At 51.0% G+C, this 26,174-nt stretch overlaps 1 protein-coding gene across 7 annotated transcripts in view; it reads left to right on the top strand.

The window, feature by feature from the left end:
• JDP2 (Jun dimerization protein 2) overlaps window positions 1-24,957 on the top strand; it is a 45,718-nt gene extending 20,761 nt beyond the window's left edge. For 6 of the 7 annotated variants that reach the window (XM_074392963.1, XM_039469223.2, XM_039469222.2 and 3 more), the window contains 2 exons: window positions 15,454-15,558; window positions 23,797-24,957. In XM_074392963.1, coding sequence (XP_074249064.1) covers window positions 15,454-15,558; window positions 23,797-23,982 — 291 coding nt within the window. In that variant the 3' untranslated portion in view covers window positions 23,983-24,957. Of the gene's footprint in view, window positions 1-15,453; window positions 15,559-16,242; window positions 16,311-23,796 lie in introns of all 7 variants that reach the window. The other variant, XM_039469224.2, reaches the window with a different exon arrangement.
• Window positions 24,958-26,174: the final 1,217 nt, after the last annotated feature.

The following is a 26,174-nucleotide window of genomic DNA, read 5'->3' as shown; positions in this document are numbered from 1 at the left end:
TGTTCCAGCCACTCTATGAGGTAGTTATTAGTAGCATGAGTTGTTAGAGAACTGAGGCTCAGCAGATTAAGTCACTTGCCAGGGTCTCATTTTCAAAGCATAATTTTATCTATTTAAAAAAAAGGCAAGATTCACACACTTGCTCACACCTATTAGTTATCAGATCTAACACCTTGGAGAGCATGGTCAAGGTGACATCTGGTGCCAGGTTAATCTATTTTGCACAGACTTCAGAACAAAGCCCTTCCTGCTACTTCTCATTAGCTGATAAGCATTCTGAGAGTGGAAAGCAAGCTGATGAGGCACTATCTATCTTTTTTTTTTTTTTAAACAGTCTTGCTCTATCGCCCTGGCTGGAGTGCAGTGGTGTGATCTCGGCTCACTGCAACCTCAGCCTCCAGGGTTCAAGCGATTCTCCCGCCTCAGCCTTCCGAAGAGCTGGGATTAGAGGTGTGTGCCACCATACCTGGCTAATTTTTGTATTTTTGGTAGAGATGGGGTTTTGCCATGTTGCCCAGGCTGGTCCCAAACTCCTGAGCCCAAAGTGATCTGCCTACTTTGGCCTCCCAAAGTGCTGGGATTACACCACCATGCCCAGCCTATCTGTCTATCTGTCTGTCTCTCTTTCTTTCTCTTTTTCTCTCTTTCCCTCCCTCCCTCCCTCCTACTTACCATCTGTAACTAACTACTGATCTGAATGTGCAAGAAAAACAGAAGACAGGAATAATTTGGATACCAGATTATCAGAAACCTGCAACTATCCCAGATAACCTCTGAATTAAAGGTTTTGCACCAGCCAAAACACATCCTTTTGTTCTTGTTGAATAACTATAATAAGGATATGATGCAATTGTAAGCCCTTAAGTAAGCCATTAAGTAAAACATACGCCGCCTTGACCTATTGAGTATTTTGTGGTATCATTTGAGCAAGATGCTTCTGCTGCTGAAACTGATGGATGCTACTCAAAGTGGGGTCTGCAGGGGCACCAGCATCTGGGAGCTTGTTAGAAGTACAGATTCTTGGGTCTTACCCTAAACATACTGAAGCACACTTTCTAAAGGGTGGGGCCCAGAAATCCATGATGCAATAAGCTCCCCAGAGGATTCTGATGCTCCCTGCTCATGCAGATGACCTGATCACCCCTTCCAGCTCTGACTGGCAATGATTCTGAGAATAGTTAAAGGATCCAAAACCACATTTTTTCTCAACACTTATCTCAAGTTTCCTAGATGTATCCATCTGCCATTGGATACTCATTAACGTGTATTGTCCCCCAGTCTGTGTAAGGCAGGGGTTGTTCTCTGAGTCAGCAAACACCTTAGTTATTTCCACGGCTGGAGATGCTCAGCATTGCTGTGTCCACGCCCTAAGGGACTTCCCAATTAATTAAGCTGCGGAGCTTGTCAATAGGCTGGCTCCTTTATTGTTTTAGAAGGGAGAATCAGAGAAGCTATTCCTCATTTGCAGCAGTTCTGGTCTGATAATTGATGATCCACTCCACAGCCCTCTCGATGGGGAGCTCTGTGAGCCACCCCATCTGCCTCAGTGTGGCAAAGCCCTTCCATACCTCCTCTCTGCACTTAAATTGCATCCGTCTCTTTAAATAAATCACTCGTGGTAAACCCCCGCTTCCATCTTCCAGGCTGGATATCCCTGGTTGTGAACTGTTTGGCCCTTTAACCTCGGTGGGGTTTGTATTAGTAGGTGTTCAGTACCCTTGATGGAGAGGTTGCCTTTGCTGGGAGATTTGTCTGTTATCTGTGCCTTGTGCTTGAAAGAAATGGGCTGAAATGCATGTTTTAGCCACACACCCTGCATACAGATTAAATGGAACTGCCTTGGTAGAGAATAATTAAGCCAAGGACCTTGTTTTTCACCTTCATGATGAAAGACGAATGACTTCCAAAGGCTTTAATAGGATGGCACTTGAAATGTTCTCCTACTTTGGCCAGCTCGGGACTTTCAGAACAGCCTTGTTCATAAATATTCTGTGCAACGACTGCATTTTCATTTAATTGTAGATAGAGTCATTTTCCAGGAGCTCTTGTCTCCATTTTTGACCCAGTGTAATCAAGGCATATTACACCATTTGTTGTTGGTAAAGAGTCAGTTTCAGCTGTATTATTAACTCTTTGAGAAGAAGACAGATTTTTCCCTGCCAGATGCATTCTGCTTCTCACCAGTCTTTTGGGGGTGGCGAGAGTCTTGTGGGGGCCACCATTTCTCTCCTTTTCTCATCTTTTGAAGTGACTGTCAATTGCACAAGAAAACAGATTGATTGCCTAGTGGGAAACTAGACCCCACTAAATCATAAATATGAAACGAGCCTGAAATAGACATATTTCAGCAAAAGACATCCTTCCCCAAATAGCTCTTCTCCAGCAAAAGGATTTCCTAGCAATCATCATCTCTTTTTCTCTTCGGTGTTAGGTTTTTTGCCTGTGCCAAGGTGATTTTTCCTATGTCTCCTGGACTTTTCTCACTTTTATAGTAACAGTGTTTGCTCTTTCCTTAGCAGGACCGGCTGCAAATGGGTGTCACCCTGCGTAGCTGGCTTTCTCAGGCTTTGTTCCAAGCACAATGCTGTCTTTTCTTAGCGGTGGAAATGGGGCTGTTCTCCGCTGCTTTTTGAGAGAATAGCCGTTTCCTATTCTGTTCATAAAAACCGGCCTCACACCTCGGCAGCCTATTGTTTTTGGGGTTCTCTTAATGCAGAAGGTTTTTACTATGGACAAGGGGAGTTGGGAGGGCTGTGGTCAGAGACATGCTTCATCTTGCTGAGATACGAGGAGACCGAGGAGTCAGTTTGGAAGGATCCACCTGTGGGCTCTGAAGCCCCACAAGGATTGTAGGGTGTCAGGCTTTCAGTTCATGCAGAAGGCGTCCCCAGCCTCTTCCCAGAAAGCAGTAGGCTTCCAGTTGGTCCTATCACTGTCTGGCCCAGGACCTGGGCACCCTCATTCCCCTTCTCTGACCTTGAATTCCTGGCCTGAGGATGCAGGCAGGATCTAGAGTCTCTAGGTCTTCTCAGCTGCAGAATCTCAGGCTGGAGCTGAGTTTGCAACCCTGCTCCCCACATGGTTTCCTGCCGATGCTGTGCACACAGAGCAAGAGCTTATCCACCCGTGCCCCCAGCCATGGGAGCCGAGTGACTCATCTTGGCCGGTGGAGCCATTGCCTCTGCCAGCTCTTGTTCAGAGCCTTCACCTGGTGGTTGGCTGAGCTGATTGAGTGAGCACAGCGTCCAGTGTGTGGGTTTGTTCACAGGTGAATGCGCTTGATTGTATCCTGGTATTGGGGACAGCTGGAGTGAAGTGGAAAGAGCCCTGGACTTGGCGTCAGGTGTCCTGGGTTCTTGCCCAGGTCACCAGCTCTGTAGATCAGGCCTTCTTCCTCCCTAACCCTGCAAAGTGCTGAGCACCCACAAAGTCAACAAGATGCAGACTTTGCCCTCATAGAACCCCCAGTTTAGTGAAGGAGTCAGAAACAGAGGATAGAATAGAATATAGTAGGGGCCAGGATACACTCAGAGAAGAAGGACACCTCCTCAGCCTACGGCTTCTTGTGGGAGGTGATGATCCAGCTGCATGTACAGGAGACATGAGAACTAAGCTAAGAGGACAGCGGGGTAAAGGCCAGGGAAGTGTATGGGATATGGCGGCTCAGTGTTTCAGGAGCATAGAGCAGAACCCTGGGATCGATAGGAGGTAGGACTGCCGTAGGTTGGGTCAAGTCCTAGCAACCTCATTTGACATAGGAGCTTGGGCTTCATCTGGAGGGTAAGGTGGACAGTAACTGGGTCAGATTTGCATTTTAGAAAGACCCTTCTGATGGCCTGGGGGGGAGGATGGTCGTGCAGGATCTGGAGGCCTCCTAAGGGGCTGGGGCAGTGGACCAGGAGAGACAGTGGGCCTGGAAAGTGACAGTGGTGATGGATGGGGGAGCAAATCTGAAGATTTAAAATCTAGAATTGGCCAGGCATGGTGGCTCACGCCTGTAATCCCAACACTTTGGGAGGCTGAGGCAGGCGGATCACCTGAGGTCAGGAGTTCAAGACCAGCCTGACCAACATGGAGAAAGTCTGTCTCTACTAAAAATACAAAAAATTAGCCAGGTATGGTGGTGCCTGCCTGTAATTCCAGCTACTCAGGAGGCCGAGGCAGGAGAATTGTTTGAACCTGGGAGGCAGACGTTGCAGTGAGCCAAGATCATGCCATTGCATTCCAGCCTGGGCAACTAGAGCGAAACTCTGTCTCAAAAACAAACAAACAAAAATCTAGAATTGAATGGTTGGTGTGATCAAAATTGGAGATAACAAGAGGGACGGGAGTGTGGGGAGGCAGGTAGTGAGCCCTCGGGGACATCCACATTGAGCATCCAGCCCAGCTGGCACTTGGATAGTTGGGTCTGCAAATCTAGGTTTGGTTGGCATTAGTGTATGGGTGGTGGCTGAAACCACATAAGTGAAAATGGATGGTGATCCGTGGGCTGTGCATATGGAGTGAGGAAGAGTAGCAGGCCACGGATGGGAGCTGGAAAACAGCCCGGAAGGGATGGGAAGAGGCAGGAGACTGAAGACTGGAAAGGCAAGGTCAGAGGACGGGCAGGTACAGGGCATGGAAAATTCAGGAAAGAGAGATGATGCCCAGTCAGGCAGTGTCCCAGGAGGACAGACTGCGCCGTGTCCTCTGGGCTGGTCTGCAAAGACCCAGTCCCTGTCCGCAAGGGTCGGCTTTGGAGCAAGCCGTTTTCTTCTTTGGGACTCAGTTTCCTCATCTGTAAAATCTAGGGATTGGCCTTGGTGCTTCCAAGAGCCCCTGGCACTAAGAGTCTGTAAAAGCAGAAACTTCTTTTTTCTTTTTTTCGAGACAGTCTCACTCTGTTTCTCGGGCTGGAGTGCAGTGACACGATCGTGGCTCACTGTGGTCTCAACATCCTGGGCTGCCGGTACACACCACTGTGCTCAGCCAAGAAACTGCTTAAAAGGAGTTAGAGGGCACCCTTAACCCCTTCTCCCCTCAGGCAGGCCCATGATGCCCTTGAAGTCTGGATGAATAAAAGCCCAGGGAAGTCAGAGGTGGAAAGGACCTTGCGGAGATTTTAGCCCAGCCCACCGTGTGGAAGGTGGCCTGATGGAGTGGAGTCCATCCCTATCTTTTCCCAGCTTGGCGGCCTCAGGCAACCTCGCTGAACCTCAGTTTTCTCACTTATAAAATGAGGCCCCTAAGACCCAACTTGCAGATGTGTTTGAAGGTTAGTGAGAAGTGGGAGCTACTTGCGTTCATTAAAGATGAGCCCCAGGACGTGAGAGGTGACCTGATTGACTCAGGGTCACAGAGTAGGGCACTGTGGTGACCAGAGCCCAGGCTTCTGAGGACAAGCCCTCTAGGGTGGCTGCTTGCCAGAGGTCATCAGTCAGCAGCCGTGGGCCAGCGCTGCCCACAGATGTGTTTTGTTTGGCTTATGCAGTATTCCTTTCAAAATGGAATTCGTTGCTGACATTCAAAATTAGGAGATTTTACTTTAAAAATTTATATTTTCTTGAAAACTTGGAAGAATTAGCAGCACTTGAGCCTGCATCCCACTGGGGCTAGTTGGGGTGTCCCCTCCTGTGGCAGGAGGGGTGGGCATTGCCCCGTCCAGCCCTCCTCCCTCACTGATGGTGAGTTACTTGCTTGACCCCTGGAGGTGATGTGAGTTTGCAACCCCAGCCTCAGACTGATCATTTATCTTGAATTTTCTCCTAAAGCCCTGCCTGCTGTTCACTGAAACAGCCCAGTATTTCACAGCTGAGGCCCAGACCTTTGGCCATTGAGTAAGAAGGCCTGGCAGGAGACAGGAGGGCAGAGAGTTTCCAGCAGCTCAGCCCCATGGGGCATGCTGGGAGGGCCTGGCCCCTGCTGGCTGCAGGGGGGTCAGCAAGGGTGTTGGCTGAGGGCCCCTGGGGTTTCCTCATTCCTCCCTCCTGGGGTAGGAGGAGGCAGAGGAGGCTGTGGGTCTCTGTCCCTGAACTACCCTACTTTGTTGATGGGGGGTGGGGGAGTGGGGCGGGACCGCAGCCCCTGGCTCCCTGAGCCCTGTTTATGTGGGGGAATGTCTGGTATGTTTGGTATTTGGGTGTTTACTTCCCAGGGTGCTCATGGGTCCCTGGTATTGAAATGTGGCTCCTCCATGCAGGGGGGGCCCTGCTGGGCCTGGCCGGCTGTGCGAGGCCCGAGGCTAGATTTGGAGGCTGCAGAGCTGTTACTCCAGGCCTGCTCACTGACAACTCAGCATGCTCTGAGCGCCCCTGGCCCACCCTGCTTCCCACATCTCCGCAGGTCTCCTTTTTGTGCTGCATTCGACCCGGAGGCAGGCCAAGCTTGCTGTGGCTGCAATAGCACCGCCTCCGCCTTGCCTGGGATGGAAGGCAGGGAAGCTGGCATCACGGAACTCTTCCTGTGTTCCCGGCTCTGGGCTGGAACTCGGTCCTCATCACTACTGTGTGCTGCAGGGCTCAGTACCTTCCTGTACAAGTGAGAAATGGAGGCTCAGAGAGGCCAAGTAACTTGCCCAGGAGCACACAGCTAGTCTACAGCAGAGCTTCTGGGGGAACCCAAGTCTTAAAGACCAGCCCCCAACCCCACCAACCAGAGCTCACACTGTCAACTCTGATGCCACAAGTCTCAGATGAGCCTGGTTCTCTCTGCCCAGGCAACAGGTTCTTAGGATGAGATGGAGCCCTTCAGACCTGTGCTGCTCCGGTTAGTGCTAGGGCTTTTTGGTTTTTCTTTTCTTTTTTTTTTTTTTTTTTTTTTTTTGAGACGGAGTTTCGCTCTTGTTGCCCAGGCTGGAGTGCAATGGCACGATCTCGGCTCACCGCAACCTCCGCCTCCTGGGTTCAGGCAATTCTCCTGCCTCAGCCTCCTGAGTAGTTGGGATTATAGGCACGCGCCACCATGCCCAGCTAATTTTTTGTATTTTTAGTAGAGACGGGGTTTCACCATGTTGACCAGGTTGGTCTCGATCTCTCGACCTTGTGATCCACCCGCCTCGGCCTCCCAAAGTGCTGGGATTACAGGCTTGAGCCACCGCACCCGGCCTGGTTTTTCTTTTTTCTCTGTTTTCGCTTGTCACTTCCTTTATTGCTTTGTCCATGTGAGAGTTTCTGTATTTTCAGTGCTTTGGATTGGGAATGTTGTTTCTCTTTCCCATTCTGTGTCTTTGTGGGTCCTGCAATCTATATTTCCGAAAATGCTTAAGAAAAGTTAGAATTCAGAATCACATCTGGGCTGCTGTTTGCCACTGCAGAAACGCTGTGCCGCCTGCAGACAGGGCCTGAGAAACACAGGAATGGGTGAGGGTTAGGCCTGAGAGGAGCTGGTGAGATGCCCTCCTTTAAACCGTGGAGCTTGAATGTTACACCTTCATGTAAATTGTGCAATAGCGTTTTTTTAAAAACATGTTAACAACTTCTAACTCTAAGGGCAATGATCACACATAGACCACCTCCCCCTTGAAGAGCAGGACGTGCTCGGGGGCCCTGCGGCCCAAAGACCTCGATTGGAATCCTGAGCTGTCACTGAGCGTCTCTGCAGCTTTGATATTCTTAATTTCCTCGTCCGCAAAAGTGGGGAAGCTGATAGAGCTGTGCTGGGTGACTTACTGAGACAGCGAATTAAACGTAGTTAATTTAGGTAATAAACACTCATTCTCAGCCATCCTCAGCTCTGGTGGCTGGGTGATAGGGGTGGAGGTGATAGACTGACATATTTATATAGTTTAACTATGAGTTGATTAACTAAGGTTCTCATGGGAAACTGACAGTGGGCAGGCAAACGTGCGTGGGAAAAGGTCAATACTGTTAGGGAACGCACCTTGGAAATACACAGGGAGATGGTAACAGGACGGGGCTTGGTTTTAGTTTGAGGTAGTCAGCAAAGACGTCAAAAAGTCACAGAAGGGGCCGGGCGCGGTGGCTCAAGCCTGTAATCCCAGCACTTTGGGAGGCCGAGGCGGGTGGATCACGAGGTCAAGAGATCGAGACCATCCTGGTCAACATAGTGAAACACTGTTTCTACTAAAAATACAAAAAAAAAAAAAAAAAAAAAAGTCACAGAAGGAACAGCAAGTGCAAACCGGGGGACAGGGAAGAGCTTGTCATTGTGAGGGAGAGGGAGGAGGCCCCGTTGTTGGAGTTGAGGGATAGAGGAGAGCCATGTAGTGGGAGGTTAGAGAGGCAGGAGGAGCCAGGTATTCTCAGTTCTGTGGGCCACATGTGACGGAAGCTGTTGTAGGGTTGCAAGCAGAGGAGCTGACTGACTGGGTTTTAGCCAGGGAGAGCCCTTAGGAGATACTGCAGTCGTCCAGGGCAGAGGTGATGAGGGCTTGGAGCAGGCTGGAGGCAGCAGGGATGGAGAATGTGGTGGACACATTAGGGATGTGTTTTGCAGGTGGAATTATTACAACCTGCTGAATAGACTGTGTGAGTCCTTAATTGGCTCCAGGGCAAACTTCTCTAGGCATACAAATCTGCGTGCATACGCACTGCATGCAGACCCTGATCCAGTAGGTCCAGGCAGCCTTCGAGTCTCTGCATTTCTAGCAGGCACTCAGGTGAGGCTGATTGTGCTGTCAGCCAACCCCACTCCACAGTGCCTGACTCCGGGCAGATATCCAGGAAGTACTCGCAGTGGGGATCTCTCAACTGTTGCTGTCATTGACTCCTGCCTGCAGGCCCTGACCGGGGCCAGGAGGGAGTGAATCACAGAGATAGGTGCATCACAGAGATAGGTGCATACAAGGGATAGTCTTGTTTGCCTGTCAGATCCATTCTCGTCCTACCCTGCTCTGTGGCCCAGTGGCCCATCTCGATGGATTGCATTACCCAGAAAGTCCTTCCACGCTGGCTTCTGGTTGAACTTGGCCATTAGGAGGCACCAGCCTTGAAAAAGAATTTGGGATATTCATTCCCCTGATCCCTCCCTGCTGGGCATCTGTTGGGCAGTGGCTGTGTTCCTCTACCAAAGAGCACAGCTCCTGTCTGGTGACCATCTCCCATGGCTAAGTGACAGCTCTCTCTGGGTTTCAGTCATCACCCTTGATCCTAACCCCTTTAAGCCAGAGGTCTTAGTGACTCCACTGTTGCTGGTCCCGGGTTCCCTAAGCTCCACCCACCACTCTAAATAGTTCCCTCATTAATGTCCTTTAAATAATCACCTGTGGCTGGGCACGGTGGCTCATGCCTGTAATCCCAGCACTTTGGGAGGCTGAGGCAGACGGATCACAAGGTCAGGAGATTGAGGCTAAGATGGTGAGACCCCGTTTCTACTAAAAATACAGCCGGGCGCGGTGGCTCAAGCCTGTAATCCCAGCACTTTGGGAGGCCGAGGCGGGTGGATCACGAGGTCGAGAGATCGAGACCATCCTGGTCAACATGGTGAAACCCCGTCTCTACTAAAAATACAAAAAATTAGCTGGGCATGGTGGCGCGTGCCTGTAATCCCAGCTACTCAGGAGGCTGAGGCAGGAGAATTGCCTGAACCCAGGAGGCGGAGGTTGCGGTGAGCCGAGATCGCGCCATTGCACTCCAGCCTGGGTAACAAGAGCGGAACTCCATCTCAAAAAAAAAAAAACAAAAAACAAAACAAAAATTAGCTGGGTGTGGTGGTAAGCACCCAACTACTCGGGAGGCTGAGGGAGGAGAATCTCTTGAACCTGGGAGGCAGAGATTACAGTGAGCCAAGATTGCGCCATGGCACTCCAACCTAGCAACAAACAGAGCGAGACTCCGTCTCAAAAATAAATAAATTAATTAAAAAATAAACACCTGTTTCCTGCTGGGACCCCCTAGTCCAGGAGCTTTGATACTGACCGATGGGACTACCTCTGCCTTTCATACCAACTGAGGGGACCACCCTTGGTCGGTATTGAGGGTGGTCCCCTCGGTCGGTATCAAAGGCAGAGATAGTCCCCTCTTTGATTGGCTGCTGCTTAAGGGCCCTTCTGCATCCAGGCTCTGCTGCTTTCTCAGCGGTTTTAGGAGCATTGCTCCTGGGTAGGATTTCTCCTCTGGATCACTGGGGACCATCTTCGGCTCCTCCATTAGCCCCTGGCATCACCTGACTTCCAAGGGCAGAAGCTCGGTGTGCCAGGCATCTTTCAGTGGCACGTGGCAGAAACCTTCTCCCTTCAAGCCAAAGGAAGAATTTTCAGGACAGATGCATAGTCCCAGTGATAAGGAGCATAGTCAGGCCTCGCCAGGGTAGAATCAAGAGGACCAAGACAGCGTCTTTCTCTGTGTGTCTTCTGTCTGTCTACTGCCTGTTCCTCTGCCTGTGCCGTTGGCTTCCATCCACATCTCTGTGTGTTTCTCTCCCTGTGGTGCTGTCTCTCTCTGTCTCTGTCTCCCCTTCTTCATCTCCGTGTTCTGTGTGTTTCTCTGTCCCACTGTCTCTGTGTCTGTCTGTCTCTGCCTGTTTGTCAGGAGCGCTCTGTCTCAGGGCCTGGTGGGGTGAGCTAGCCTGGGTGAAGTGCACGGGGCTGGGCTATTTAGGGAGATGCCCCCTCTCTGGTGCTGACCCTGCACTTGCTTAAACATGTGCCTTGGGCACCTTGCCTGCCTTCCCTGCTCCAGGCCCGGCTTTTCTCCCCGTCTGCTTTCCCTCTCTTGGCCCGTTTCTTTGTCTCTCGGACTCTCTCTTAGAGCTGAGTGGTTGTTTCTCTCTTGTCATGTGGTCTGTGATCTCTGTTCACTTTAAACTTCACAGCCCAATCTTCCTGCCTCCCCAGTCCCATGGCTGAAGTTGGTTGCTTGGCTCTCCAGGACCCCTTAGTCCAGCACTCAGCATCTCCCAGTGCAACCGAAAATTCCAGGAGAGTGAGTACAGCTCGGGACAGCCGTTCATGCCTTGTCCAGTCAGTTGTGGCAGGGGCTTGAGAACAGGCTGTCTGAGGAGCGGTCTGAGTGAGGAGGGGCTGCTTGCACGAGGGCCTTCTTGGTCCTGAGTCCCCAGGTCTCTCCATCCAATGTGAAGTGCGGCCGCAGCAGCACCCCTCACTGCCAGGACCCGGACGGCCTTGCCCTTGGGCCTCCCTGGGAAACTGCAGGAAAACAGAGCCGACACTAAGCTTGAGAACAAGGAAAAGCATGCTCCGTTCCCACCTCCAGCCTGCATCTCATGGTTCTTTAAATGTAGTGAGCATCAACCTGCCTCCTCCTCAACCATCCTGGTTCTTCCAGCTGTATCTGCAGAAACAAATCATCTCAACCAGTTCGGGGTTCCGGTTTCAGATGTCAGAGCCGTGTGTGCTGCAAACACTCTCTGCCATCTTTCACCCACTCATGGCCAAATGCTTCAGAGAATTCAAGAAGTACCAGGAAGGAGGAGGCAGCAGCCCTGACTCTGGGGATAAAAGAGCCCCAATGAGGGCTGGGGAGAGTCTCCAAGTGGTCCCCGCCTGGGGGTGTAGATGGTGCTGCCCGCATTAGCTGTGGGCATGAGGGCAGAGGAGCTCTGCCGAATGCCTATCCTGTTTCTGATAGGGCCTCAACAGCTGTTGTCTACATCTCTGGGCAACTCTTAAATCGCAGCCGGATGATTTAGGGGCAGTGCAGCCGTTTTAATGGGGAAGGTGTGAAGATGGGGCTTCGGGGTCACATCTTGTCTCATTGGGAGATATCAGCCAAGGTGGGGGGCATGGGTACAGGAAAGGCCTGGGGATGGGCTTGGAGGCTGGAACTGGGGGCTCTAAGCCTCAGCACACACCCTAAATTTTTTATGGGCCTGCTTAGGATTCAAGCAGACTTGCCATTGCTATCAGGGGCCTGTGCCCCCAAATCTAGACTCTGCCTTCAGCCAGTGTGCTTCTGGGGAAGGCAGGCCCCAGTCTCCAAGTTTTGCTGGTCTACTGCAAATAGAGAGAAGCGGCCATCCCGGCAGAGAAAGTTCCCGTGAGCTCTGGGGAAAAGGCCATGTGTAAACACGGGCCGTGAGTCACTTTGTAATGAAAGAACCCAAGCCTGTAGCATCTCTCTCTGGAATCCTTACTTTCATTCATTCATTCATTCATTCCTTCATTCCTTCATCCGAGTGGCATTTGTTGAGCCCCTCCTGAGTGCCATGTGCTGTACCAGGTGCTGGGAATGCTCAGGTCTCGTCCTCCAGGCTAGCAGGGAAAACAGGCACGTACGGAAACCGAGGCCTGTGGTAGGATGCGATGGAGACTCCTGTGGTGCTGTAGCAGCACCAAAAAAGCAGCGGATTCTGTTTCATTTTAACTTTTATTTTAGGTTTAGGGGTACATGTGCAGATTTGTTATATAGGTAAATTCGTGTCACAGAGGTTTGTTGTACTGATTATTTCATCACCCAGATTCTAAGCCTAGTACCCAATAGTTGTTTTTCCTGATCTCTCTCTCACCCTCCACCCTCAAGTAGGCCCCACTGTGTGTTCTTCCCCTCTTTATATCCATGTGTTCTCATCATTTAGCTCCCACTTAGCAGTGCGGTATTTGGTTTTCTGTTCCTGTGTTAGTTTGCTAAGGATAATAACCTGAGCTCCTGTTCCTTCAAAGGACACGATCCCATTCCTTTTTATGGCTGCATGGTATTCCGTGGTGTATATGTACCACATTTTCTTCATCCAGTCTGTCATCGAGCATTCAGATTGATTCCATGTCTTTGCTATCGTGAATAAAGCTGCAATGAATATACGCATGCATGTGTCTTTATAGTACAACGATTTATATTCCTTTGGGTATATACTTAGGCATAAGATTGCTGGGTTGAATGGTAGTTCTGTTTTTAGATAAAAGCAGCTGATTCTATCCAGGGAGTCAAAGGACCTTTCCTGGAGGAGGTGACGTTTACTCTTGAGGTTGAGTAAGAGTTTACCAAGTGGAAAAGGAAGGATATCTGAGAGGGCATGGCTGGCTTGGAGAAGGGTGAGACATTTGGAGTAGAAGGTGATGCAGGAGGGGGTGAATGTGGCTGGAGAGGGGAGGAGGAGCGGCCCCTGATCTGGGCCTCAGCCTGGCCCAGTTGATCTCTTAAACTTTCTTCCAGCTCTGAGTCTCTTTGCATTTGCTGCTGAAGCTCTCTCTGCCGCCTGCTTCTGACTTTCTGTGGAATAAAACCCTGTGCGGGGTGAGGGTAGGGAGTAAAGCCTTGGAGGACAGAGGTTGGTTGCTCAGGGAAGGACACAAGGCCTGGCAGTGCCCAGGCTGCACAGATCACCTTGACAGTTTGTGGGCAAACCCTCCTGGCCGAGGGGAGATTGCATGGCCAGCCACTTCCTCCTGTTCCTTCCCTCTGCCTGTCGTCACGGTTACCTTGGCCTTGTTGGGGGTGAGGTTAAGGCTGGGCGGAATCAATTTCGGCCAGGTTTCTATTTTCCCAGATGCAGGTCAGCCAGAGGAGCTGTCACTTCTGGTTCAGTTTCAAAGGAGGCCAAGGGACTGGGAGGTGCTTGGGTGTGGCGGTGTTGATGAGGCAGCTCCGCAGCTGACTCCCAGGTGGGGTGGGAATGGGGCAGGGAGAAGCTCAGAGGTAGTGGGGAATCAGAAAGGGGACTGCCCTGCCAAGGCCTGTGCTGACGGCCGTGGTGCTGGTCTCGGGCCCGGGCCCTCTGTCCTGAGCTCCCAGAGCATGCTGGGAGTGTTCAGAAAGAGGCTGTTTTTTTTTTCCTGGACTATAGCCCTTTGGGCTGAGACCTTGTTCCAGGCCTTGGGCTGCAAGAGTCACCCCCCGCACCCTCCCCCCTGGCTGGAGAAGTGAGAGAGTTGGCAAGCCCAGGGCAATCCAATGGCTTCTCTAATGGCCTCTGACTCTGGGCTGTCCCCAGCCCAGCTGGTCCTGGATGTCCTTCAGATTTTCCTGGTAGGTAACAGACAGCAAGAGGTAGCACATCAAAGTGCTCCTGATGGACTGGGGCTTCAAGGGCCAGTGGCCAGGAGCAGGATGCTTGAAACCAGAGCAATCTGAGTTTGAATCCTGACTCTCCTATTTTCTAGTTGTATGGCCTTGGGCACATTGAACTATTGCGCCTCAGTTTCACCAGCTGTAAAATGGGACAGTGATAGTAACTCCCTCATAAGACTTTGATGGTGAGGATTAAATGACATGTATTTAAAGCATTTAGCAAAGGAGGTAACAAATGGCACCCTTGTTGTTATTACTCATGGAGCAATAGCATCAGCAACTTTGATTCAGTGTCTGTGCTAGTGGGTCTTGAGTCTCCTTCTCTCCTTTTGAGGGGTCCTATTACGTGAATGGTGAATTTCTTAACATGTCAGGAGGGAGAAGCAAGCCCGGAGACTCCGGAGGCCCCTCGCTTGTGCCCCAGCATCCTTCCACTCTCCCACAGGTGGGCATCCTGGGGGAAAGGATTAAAGCCGATGAGGAGGCTGGGGAGACTGTTAGTGACAAGAGGAAATGGATCCCAGCATTTGGAAGGAGCAAGAAAGGAATGGTGGGTATGGAGCAGCAGGGAAGATCTTAAATCTCAACAGAGGGTTAGAGGGGAGGGCAAAGATAGTCAAGGAGGTCGAAAGGGGCGGGAGTGGAATGCGGCAGCTGTGTTCATGCCCAAGGCATTTTTAAAGGAAGTGCCTGGGAGCCACTAGCCTGGAAAATTGTACCCAGAGGGCTTGGGCTGGGCAAAAGAAAAGGCCGTCACCGCCCATTGGGTGCCACTTCTGTGTGAGTAGACTTGCCAGGCTCCCGGCCTCCTGCGCTCCTCATCTGGCTCTAACCCTTTTCTCTGCCTTTGCGTATTCTTCCCCCAGGAGGCCCACCTGTGGGAGAGCTGAGGGTGCCTGGGGGCAGAAGCGAGGGGCCTCCTGCCTCTCCGGGCTTGCTTCTCTCTCAGGACATCTGAACCCAGATATCTGTCTTAGTTCATTTTGTGTTGCTATAGAATGCCAACTTGGTAGTTTGTAAAGAAAATACATGTATTTCTCGCAGTTCTGGAAGTTGCGAAGTCCGTTGTCAGGGTGCTGGTGTCTTGTGAAGGCCCTTCTTGCTGCATAAGCCTAGGGCAGAAGGTGGCAAAGGAAGCGAGCACAAGAGAGCAAGAAAGGGCCAAATTTCCTTCTGCAACAGACCCCTTTTTCTTATAACAACGTTAATCCATTCATTAATATTGTTACTCACCACCTGTTACAGGTGCCACCTCTCAACACTGTTGTGTTGGGGATTAAGTTTCTAACACTAACACTTGAAGTTTGGGAAACCGTAGCAGAATTCCTGCCCTTTTGGGCTGCTGACTCCTCCTGGGATGTTCTGACGGGATCCTCGGATTGGCTGGGAGATGTTTCTAATTCTGCAGCCAGTGGGCTGGCAGAAGCGTTCCCTTGTTCACTGCCGAGACGTGGGTTAGCAAGGCCAAATCGTCCCTCTGTCTGTGTGTCAGGAGAGAAGCCGTACTCCAGGCCTGTCTCAATGTCTAATCAGTGGCTCTGTGCCCTCACAGCTAGATGAGGAAGAGGAGCGAAGGAAAAGGCGCCGGGAGAAGAACAAAGTCGCAGCAGCACGATGCCGGAACAAGAAGAAGGAGCGCACGGAGTTCCTGCAGCGGGTGAGCCGGCTGGGCGGGTGGGGAGGCCTGCCGTTCCTCGTTCCTCGGAGTGAGCTTGTGTACTCTGGGCCAGGAGAGGCGGTCAGATGTCTCTGTAGTCAGTGAACATCTGCTAGCAGCTGCCAAAGCAGCGTTGGCCCCTCTGCTCTTTCCCACCTCCTGTGTCCTTCCCACCTCTGAACCAAGATAGCCACGGGCAGCCTTCAGCAGTTCCTGCCCACACAACCCTTGGAACCCCAAGAAAGAAGGAGGCGCCGAGTTTCCCTCCACTGAAGCTAGACCCTTGGTTGCTGATTGATCCGGATGGCCCAGGACTGCCACTGTCTATTTTGGGTCCCTCGTGGCTACCAAAGTCGTCTAGGGTGGGTGCCAATGAAGCTAGGTGGTAACATCCTGCATGTGGGCCGCGGACACAGCCTCTGGCCTGGCTACATCTACACAGGGAAAAGCTCCTTCCCTTAGCTGCAGGTGGCTTATCCAGCCCTGCATGCCATCTGGCCAGCCCCCCAGCCACACCGAAGGTGGCCTCCAAGCTCTTTGCTGCTGCCTCTGGGAATCAGGGGTCAGCTCTGCGTGCAGAGGTCAGCCAGGGGTTGCTCTTCCTCCTGGCCCTACCTGCCCTTTCATTTGGAATGTGCCAAGCAGGATGTTTGTTGTCTTTCTCCCCTGTGCCCTGCCTCTTAGAGCTTCCCCGCGTCTCAGAAACGGTGGCTGGCAGTGAGGGAACGCGACCAGAAAGCTAATCGGTCCAGGCCAGTAGACTCTTATCTTTTCACCCCTGATTATTGGTTCATTGCTGCACAATAATAACATAATGGGGCAGGTCCTATTCTAAAAGTACACAGTAATTAACAACAGTTGCCACTATTTGTAAAGTTGGGTGCTGTGCTAAATGCTGTATGTACGTTATCTCGTTTTATTGGGATAATAACCATATGAAGTGGGTCCCTGCATTATTCTCTTTCTGCAGATGAGGAAACTAAGGAAGAGCGGGCCTAAGTAACTTGCCCACATCTCTGTTATATTGGCTTTAATTCATTCATTCATTTGTTTGCTCTCTTGTTCATTAATTGATTCAACAGGTATTTTTAAGCATGTACTAAATGTGCATCTCTGTGCTGGGTACACTGGGGGCACATAGGAAGGAGCAGGTACAGTCCTCCTGTGGGAGCTGGAGAGACAAGGCTAGGACTAGCCTAGACTAGCCGAGTGTTCTTGGACACTGGAGAGTCTATGGATCTCACGCTTGCAGCAAGCAGAGAGCTATTCTGTAGTTGAGTGTAGACAGCATGGGGGGCCGCATATCTACCTCCAGGGCAGGGAATGGTTATCATAGATGGGGGTTAGCTTCCTGGATCTGGGAGCTTCTTGGAAGAGATGGTGCTATAACACTGGCTGGAAATCTTCAGGAATTTTCTAAGACATGGGCCTTTGAGATGGATGGAGTGTCGCATACCTCATTTCTAGCACTGAGTGCCTGCTGTGAGCAGAGCTGGATGAGAAACTGCAGGGACTGGAGAAGCTTCGTGTGAGATCCCTGCCTCCAGGAGCTTGTTGGCCAGTTACCAGGCGAGATAGGCCCAAGGGGACAGCATGTTAGTGACACATGAGTGCCACAAAGAGTAGGTGCCCGATGAATGGCGCTCACTGCCCTTCACATTCCAGGAATACTTGCTGAGCACCCACTGTGTGCCAGGCATTTCTCGTGTTTTATTGAATCCTTGTAACAGTCCAGTGAGATACTATCATGTATCCCGATTTTAGAGACTGACCTGTAGCTCGGAGGGGTCAAGTTACTTGGCCAAGGTCACACTGCCAGTGAGTGGTGGGTTTGGATTAATTCATCCTTTGCCGATCTGCCCGTCCGTTTAGTAGGTGTTTAGTGAGTGCCTGCGGCACCGAGGGCAGGTGGGGGTGTTGGCAGTGGGATGGCAGGCAGGAAGCGAGAAACAGGGCCATGCTGAGTGGACAAGTCCGGTGAGCTGTGAGAACGCACGGCAGGGGCCCTATCCTGGTCTGGGCTAAGGAAATGCTGCTTCCATTCGGACATAAAAGAGGAGCGAGAGGAGTGAGATGAAGGCCATAGGGGGTTACCAGGAATGGAAGGGCTCAAACAAAGGCAAGAGGTGCTGTTTGCAGATGTGTTTAAGGCATTGAAAAGGATACCGGCTGGAGTTTAGAGTACCACATGGTGGGGGGTGGGGGTGGGTGGAGAGGCAGGCAGGGCCCTAATCCCTCATAATAGGGTGATGCTAGATGCTGGGTTGCCTGAGGCATGCCCAGTCTGTGCCTGTTGTCCTGGCCTCAGGATTAGTAGCCCCATATTTCACTCTCACAAGTGCTGCCTTAGGATGATGAATTGTACGGTCATGGAGAGCCACTGAAGGGTTGTAGGAGGGGAGGCATGCCTTCAAAAGACCCCTCTGGCTGCAGCAGGGGGCACAGATTGGGGTAGAAGGATCAGTTTTTGGAAGTATCATATTGTTCCAGTAAAAGGGAAGCATGCAGCCTTGGGGTCTCGGGGGAGATTTAGACAGCATTGTCGGGGCCCAAGCCCGGTCCTCCCCTCACCCCTGTGTTCTTCGGCTCCTCCCCAGCCTTGGAAGCAGAGGATGGGTGTGAAGTTTAGGGCATGAGTGTAGGCGGCTGTGTTGACAGTCAGTGCCTGCAGACCCGGGGGATTCCTCTTGTATTTTTTTTCAATAGGTAAACTATTTACAAGGCTCAGAGATACCTATATTCATTGTTAATAAATATTAATTATTGGCCGGGCGCGGTGGCTCAAGCCTGTAATCCCAGCACTTTGGGAGGCCGAGGTGGGTGGATCACGAGGTCGAGAGATCGAGACCAACCTGGTCAACATGGTGAAACCCCGTCTCTACTAAAAATACAAAAAATTAGCTGGGCATGGTGGCGCGTGCCTGTAATCCCAGCTACTCAGGAGGCTGAGGCAGGAGAATTGCCTGAACCCAGGAGGCGGAGGTTGCGGTGAGCCGAGATCGCGCCATTGCACTCCAGCCTGGGTAAAAAGAGTGAAACTCCATCTCAAAAAAAAAAAAATAATAAAAATAAATAAATAAATATTAATTATTTATTAAGTAAGGGGATATATACAATTGGGACATATACCTGCAGGTGGCCTTTCATAGCCGAGGGTTCTGCATCTGTGATTCGACCAACAGCAGATGAAAAATATTCAGAAAAAGGAGCATCCGTACTGAACACATGCAGGCTTTTTTCCTTATCATTCCCCAAAGAGTGTAGCATAACAGCAATTTACATAATATTTACATTGTATTCGTCGTTATAAATAACCTAGAAAACGATTTGAAGTATATGGGAGAAGTGTATTGGTGATCTCCAAATAACGGGCCTTTTATATAAGGAACTGGAGCATCCTCAGATTTTGGTATCCTCAGGGAGTCCTGGGACCAATCGCCCAAGGCTACTGAGAGAAAACTGTATATATATTATAGGTAAAAAGCCACCATCCCACCCTTGACCCCTGGACACCCAGATCCACACCTGGAAGATTCTTACTGCATCTAGGAATTTGCCTGCCTAGACTAGCCGAGTTCCTGAACCCGGGGAAGGAGCCGGCCTTGGGAGGGGTCAGGCCCACACCCTGCAGGCCCTGGGGCTACCTCAGCACCTCCTTTGTCTGCAGTCAGGAGCAGTGGCCCTGAGGCTTCTGCCTTGTATAAAGCTGACAGCTCCTGTCACGCTGCTGTCCTAAAAGTTCTCTAGAGATTGGTAGCAATAATGCTATCTCACAGTCCTGTGGTGCCCTCTGGTCTTCATGGCCACTCTCTCCTTGATGGTCACAGTGGCTCTGGGAGGAGGAAAGGCAGTCCCATCCATTGATGAAGTTCACGGTCACACAGTGGCTGAATTAGGACTAGAACCCGGGGCTTCCTCTGTACCCCAAACAGTATTCAGGTTGCCCAGACTTAAGAGAAAATCGGAAACTTGTTAATGGAAGCATAGCTAGCAAGTTTTAATCCAGACAGGTCTTTCAGGCTCAAAGGGCCATATCAGGCTGCTTCCCAGCTCTTACAAAAAGTTAGTAGAATTCCATTTTATGTGCCTTAGAATGGGTTTTTAAAAATATAGACTCAGACGATCTTTTGTTGTTTTTGAAACAGAATCTTACTTTGTCACACAGGCTGGAGTGCGGTAGCGCAATCATAGCTCACTGCAGCCTTGTACTCCCAGGCTCAAGTGATCCTCCCACCTCAGCCTCCTGAGTAGCTGGGACTACAGGCATGCCACCATGCCTGGCTAATTTTTTATTTTTTGTAGGGACAGGGACTCCCTGTGTTGCCTAGGCTAGTCTTGAACTCCTGGACACAAGTGATCCTCCCACGTCAGCCTTCCAAAGTGCTAGGATTACAGTCTTGAGCCACCATGTCCAGCCAATTAAAACAATCTTAATGTTAAAGTCCCCTGTGCCTATCATATTTTCTGGGAAGAAATTGAGGCCCAGAGAGAAGTGACGTGGCCAAGGTCACACAGCTAGGATTAAAAGCCAGGACACCCAGCCCCTCACCTTGTATTCTTGCTACTGCCTTTGCCAACCACAGTGTAGGAGGCAGAACTTGACTTGCACTAATTTTATTCTAAAACAACAAATAGTTTCGTTTTCTCTAGGGCAATAAATATCCAACAGAAGGCAAAACAATAAACAAAAATGCAGCCAGAGGTATATGCTTCATAATTAATGTGAGAAAGATCCTAGCTCAGTTCCTTCATTAATTAGAAAAACAAATTAGGTAATTGCCGTTACAAAGTCACAAACCACTTCTACAATTATGGTTTTTAAAAAAAGATTCTTCTGAACTCAACTTATACTTACACAATAAATAAATGTGTAGAGCCAACCAGTAACACTTTGAGTATGGAAGGCAGTAAAACTAAGAAGCAGTTAGTTACATGCTGGCTGGGCACGGGGGCTCATGACTGTAATCTCAGCACTTTGGAAGGCTGAAGCAGGCAGATCGCTTGAGGACAGGAGTTCAAGACCAGCCTGGCCAACGTGGTGAAACCCCGTCTCTACTAAATAAACAAAAATTAGCCAGGCGTGGTGGCACATGGCTGTAATTCTAGCTACTTGGGAGGCTGAGACACGAGAATTGCTTGAACCTGGGAGGCAGAGGTTGCAGTGAGCCAAGATCGTGCCACTACACTCCAGCTTGGGTGACAAAGTGAGACTCTGTCTCAAAAAAAAAAAAAAAAAAAAAAAAAGGCAGCTACATTCTGACAGTCAGACAATCAGATTTCGGGATAGTCCATGATGTACCCTAACATTTAAAAGCCACAGAATATTATGTTCTTTGCACGATAACTGCATGAGTAAAGCAAGTTGCCCTACACTGCATGGATCTTTTTGTGTGATACAGATGTTCCCACATAGTTGGTTTGACACGTGGTAATTTCTCAGAGGCGGATATGTGTGTGCAGTGCTATTGAATTCTGCCTGTCAGATGCTTCCCCTTGCATGTCCAGTTTTAACTTCACACTCACTGTACCCAAAACAAACTTCTTCCTTTTCCTTTCCACCACTTTCCAGAACAGCTCCCCTCCCAGGCTCCGGTCCTCAGACCCTCCGTCGGGTTCATAGTCAGCTCTCTGCCCTATCTCCTTCCTGCTCCAAATCCAGGCAGTCACCAAGATCTGCTGATTTTTCTTTGAGACGTTTTCCTGCTCCTTCTCTCCCCTCTTTATGCTATTCTCTTGCTCATGTGTTACAGGCGAAATTCCGTAGGCCTCTCTAACTGTTTGGTTTACAAAGTGCTTTTCCCTGTGAGTCCATCTAATCCTCACGATCCTCCCCTGTCTACAGAGGGGATAACTGAGACTCAGAGAAGTTAAGAAACTTATTTCTGGCTGGGCACGGTGGCTCACGCCTGTAATCCTAACACTTTGGGAGACCAAGGTAGGTGGATCACCTGAGGTCAGGAGTTCAAGACCAGCCTGGCCATCATGGTCAAACCCCATCTTAAAAAAAAAAAAAGAAAGAAAGAAAGAAAAGAAACTTATTTCTAGACTCAGATTCTCAACCCGTAAGCTTTCCAGAGCTACAGGCTGGCTATAAACCCACCTTTGCAGCTTTATACCCTACTCTGTCCTGAAGTGAGCTATGGTGACGGTGGAATTGTTTCACCTTCTAAACTCATCCTAAGCTTTCCCATGTCTGGGTCCCTGTTCACACAGGTTTCCCTACCCGAAAGCCCCTCCTTCCCCTTCTCAACCCAGCCAGAGTCAACCCATCTTTCACGCCCCAGGAGAGACCTGCTCTTTAAGCCCCTCTCTGCAATCTTCTGGACCCTGGGGGGCTAATGGCCACACACTAAGCTCTGCCTTGCCGCATGCATTCCATCTTCTCCTTACAGTGGAAACGCCGTAAGAGCCACGTGAGGACTCATAGTCCTTGCATTCCCAGGGCATTCACTGTACACAGCAGGGCCTCAGCAAACACTCACGGATGGGTGGATTCCCGACACGCCTTGAGGCAGGGGCTCAGGAGAGTTTGAAGATGGAGCTAAGCCCTAGGACTGGGGAGACCGTGATGTTCAGAGGGTTTGTGAGACGTTCCCAATGTCACCAGAGAGTGACCAGTGGGCAGGGGGCTGGCACTGGCACCTAACTGCCCCAGCCTGCGTGCTCACAGGGTTTCATGCGGGGTCCCTCCTGGCGCTCCGAGATGCGCCTCTCCTGGAATTCTCAGGGCAGAGGACCGGGCCAACTTCCTAATCACGTCCCAGCCTGTGGAACCAAAAACCACCAGAGCTGATTTCTAATACTTTCCCCCAGCATTTTGGTTTCCCTTGAGTGAGGCTGTTTTCTCACAGCATCTGGTCACGAGGCTCTGCCCGTCTCAGCAGTTCTGAGCTCCCAGGCGCTCATGCTGCCGCCTTGGAGATCAGCACAGGAGCATTTTGGTCAGACCAGCTGTGGGAGGAAGATGCTACCCCTGGAGGGAAGGCATTGGGCCCACCGAGGGCTCCTGGGACCCCCTGGGGAGGCCGCTCCACCTGTGCCCTGCCAGGAGGATGGCAGCGTATGGGCCCACAGGCCCTCTGGTCACAGGCCCTCCGGTGTCACACACGCAGTTGCAACCACTGCGTGCTATTTGACTGATGCAGGTTGCTCAATCTCTGCACTATCGACATTTTGGACTAAATAGTTATGGGGCTGGCCTGTGTGTTGAAGGGTGTTTACCTGCCAGATGCTGGTAGCACGGCTCCCCCTGAGTTGAGACAATCAAAAATGTCTGCAGACATTGCCAAATGTCTCCCAGGAGGCAAAAATCACTCCTAGTTGAGAACCACTGGTCTGAAACTTTGCTGGCCCTCGAATAAATGTCAGCTCTAAGTTTTTAGACATAATTCAAGAAAAATTATTCAGGTGCTGCCTGCTTTCCTGTTCGACCCTCCAATCCTTGACTTCATATCTCCCATCTACACTATGGACATGTAACCCTCACCCCCTCCTGCATCAAATCGCCAACATTTCTTCCTTCCCCGGAACCTCTCCCGCTGAGCCGGAAGTTCCCTGGAAATCTCACTTGAGGTCTGTTGGAAATCTCATTTGGGATCCAGCAGGATGACCTCTCCGTGGGCAAAGCCTCCAGATCACAGGGATAAGGAAGAGGCTATTTAAGTAATTACAGACTAATAGCTAGGAAGCACATGTTTTAGGAGGAATGACGTGACCACACTGCACTCACGGATCCCACAGGCCAAGGTATCTCTCGCATGTGTCTGCACACATCAAAGCACATTGCCGCTACACTGCCATCTGTGTCCTCCCATGGGTCCCCCACCCCATGCTAGCTCCACAGACCTGCTCTAGGTCCACCTGGCCCCCTTTCTTTGCCCACCCTTTCTTTCTTGTGCAAAGGCCCTGAGGCAGCAGAGTATTTGGCATACTGGAGCAACAGCAACATCACTGAAGCTGGGGTGGACTGAGGGAGGGGAGACAGATGGGACATGAGCCTGGCTAGCCCCAGAATATAACCTGGACTCATCCCACTGTGAGGCAGGCCAGTGTCACCAGTGTGGCGGGCACTGTCTGCAGAAAGTCAGTTAGCCAGGGGCTCCGTAGCAGGGTCTGTGCTTCCTCTTACAGGAACGTGGCAGGCAGAAAGGCCAGTGCCAGTCCGGAGTGCCCAGGCAGAGCATCCCCCGAGAGTCGGTCCCGGTGAAACTGACAGCGTGCTTCTGTGTTTGCCTACAGGAATCGGAGCGGCTGGAACTCATGAACGCAGAGCTGAAGACTCAGATCGAGGAGCTGAAGCAGGAGCGGCAGCAGCTCATCCTGATGCTGAACCGGCACCGCCCCACCTGCATCGTCCGGACCGACAGCGTCAAGACTCCCGAGTCAGAAGGCAACCCGCTGCTCGAGCAGCTCGAGAAGAAGTGACCATGGGCTGGGAGGAGGTGGAGGAGGAGGAAGAGGAGGAGGAGGAAAAGTGACGAAGAGCGAGGAGGAGGGGGCGCCCAGAGAGCCCTTCCTTTGGTGCATGAAAAACTGTGCAATGAGATTCGGCACAGCCAACATCAGCCGAGCTTTTTTGTGAAACTCAGATCAGCCACCCAGGGGGAAAAGCGGGCTGAGGAAACTCACTGAGACCAAAGTTGACCCTAGGGTAGGGTGGTCCTGCCTGGGGCCCCACTTGAAGGTGGCAGGACAGAGGCACCGAGGCCAGGGAGATGCCCAACAAGGCAACCCTGGGCCCTTCTTCAGCCTCTTCACCAGGGCACCCACCCGAGGAACCTCCCAACAGCCAGGAAAAGCCATGAGTTGCCACCAAAATGCGGCTGAGGATGGAACTCCGAATGAAACTGCAACCCACATGCCCCCGGCCCTGCCCCTCACCCTGATGCGAAGCTGGAGAGGGGCATGCTGCGGGGCCCTGATGCCCCCACCCACCTCGGTCCAGCGCGGCCCTGCCCAGGAGGCGGCAGCCGGGCGCACCCTCGCCAGCCCTGCTGGAGTTTGCTGTGGGCACTGAGGCGCGGGCGCCCTTCCAAAGCACATACTCACCGAATGTTTACAGACTGGCTGTCCTGGCAGGGCTTTCAACTGCACATGTTTTTTATACTTTCCTTTTTTTTTTTTTTTTTTTTTTTAAATATTTTTTACAAGAAAAGATTTTATACAAGCAATATATATATGGATTTCTATAATCACTCGATGTGATACAGTATAAATATGCTATGGTTTGTTTGTTATGAACAGATAGCCACCAGTTACGGCCGTTGTGTGTAACTCCTAAGTACTGTAGTCTCTGGGTGTCGGGGGTGGCCGGGGCGGGGGCGGGGTGCATTTCCATCCTTGTAAACCCTTCATAGTACTCAGTCCTGTATCGCTCAGTAAACATTGCTCTTACATACACAGCTGCCTTGCGTGGTGTCTGCCTGGGGAAGGGGAGCAAGGCACGCTCGGGGTCCGAGACCGTTTGGAGCCTCTGCTGCAGGCCCTTTGCATTTTCACAACGGCCCTCCCGCTTCACAGATGAGGAAGCTAAGGCTCAGAGATATTAAGCCACCTGCAGTTACCATTTTGAGAGCAGTCAGCGTGTTCACTCACTCCACAGATGTTTTCTGAGAGCCTGTCACGTGCGTGTCAGGCCCTGAGAACTCACTAGAGGATGATCAACAGACCGAAGTCTTGGCCTCGTGGGGCCTTCAGTAAGGAGCGAATGCTGTACTTGCTTCCTACACTGTCTCATTTCACCTTCACAGCAGCCCTGCCGGGGAGCAGCACTTGTTCCCAGTTCGCAGAGGGAGAATCAGAGGCCCAGGGAGAGTTTACTGGCAGCCACCGTTTGTTGAAGACTTATTTTGTGACACACAGACATAGTCTCATTCCCTTCTCACAACGGCACAAAATAGTCACAATTCCTCCCATTTTACAGATGATTTAACCGAGGCTCAGAGAAGGTAAGTGACTTAACCGAGGTCACCCAGCTAGCAAAGGATGGAGCTGGTGTTTGAACTCTACCTCCAAAGCCCTGTGAGTCTCCTCTTGTCATCAACAGACTATGAGTGTCCTCATGGTTGAATAGGAAGCTTATGAGGCCATAGTTATAGACTTAGTTTCTGGGAAGGTTGGATAGAGTCCCAGGCTGTCTCATGATCACAGAGCGAACCTGCTACCCTGGTTAATGTGTGCCTGATCTGGGGAAGGGTGTGGATGGCTTCTTCGTCACGTCACCTCCAAAGCTGAATCCCTGCCCCCCAGAGCCAGGGCAGCTCAGTGGCGTTCACTCAGTACCTGCTGTTTACCTGGCACTCGGTAGCTCACAAGGTATGTCATGCACCAGGAAGGTGGGAGAGGTGTTCTTAGCTCCCTTGTATACTGAAGCTTGCAAAGGCTACAGTTTACCCAACTAAACTTGACTCCTGCATTCTAATCATGTGTCCTTTCTCCTCCATCACTGAACCTAGGATAACTAGTTGCTGGTGATGACTTCGTGTCAAGAACAGCAGTGAACCTGGATTGCTTCCCAAATGGTGGACAAGGCCTTCTGGGATGGGCGGAAGTGGAGAATGGTGATGAACACACCTGTTTCCCTCCACCCAACACACTTGGCGTGGACTCCCCTGCAC

This window comes from Saimiri boliviensis, chromosome 2 (genome assembly GCF_048565385.1).
Source record: "Saimiri boliviensis isolate mSaiBol1 chromosome 2, mSaiBol1.pri, whole genome shotgun sequence".
NCBI lineage: Eukaryota > Metazoa > Chordata > Mammalia > Primates > Cebidae > Saimiri > Saimiri boliviensis.
Note: the sequence above shows the minus strand (reverse complement) of the source record. Positions and strands in the feature narration are given on the sequence as shown.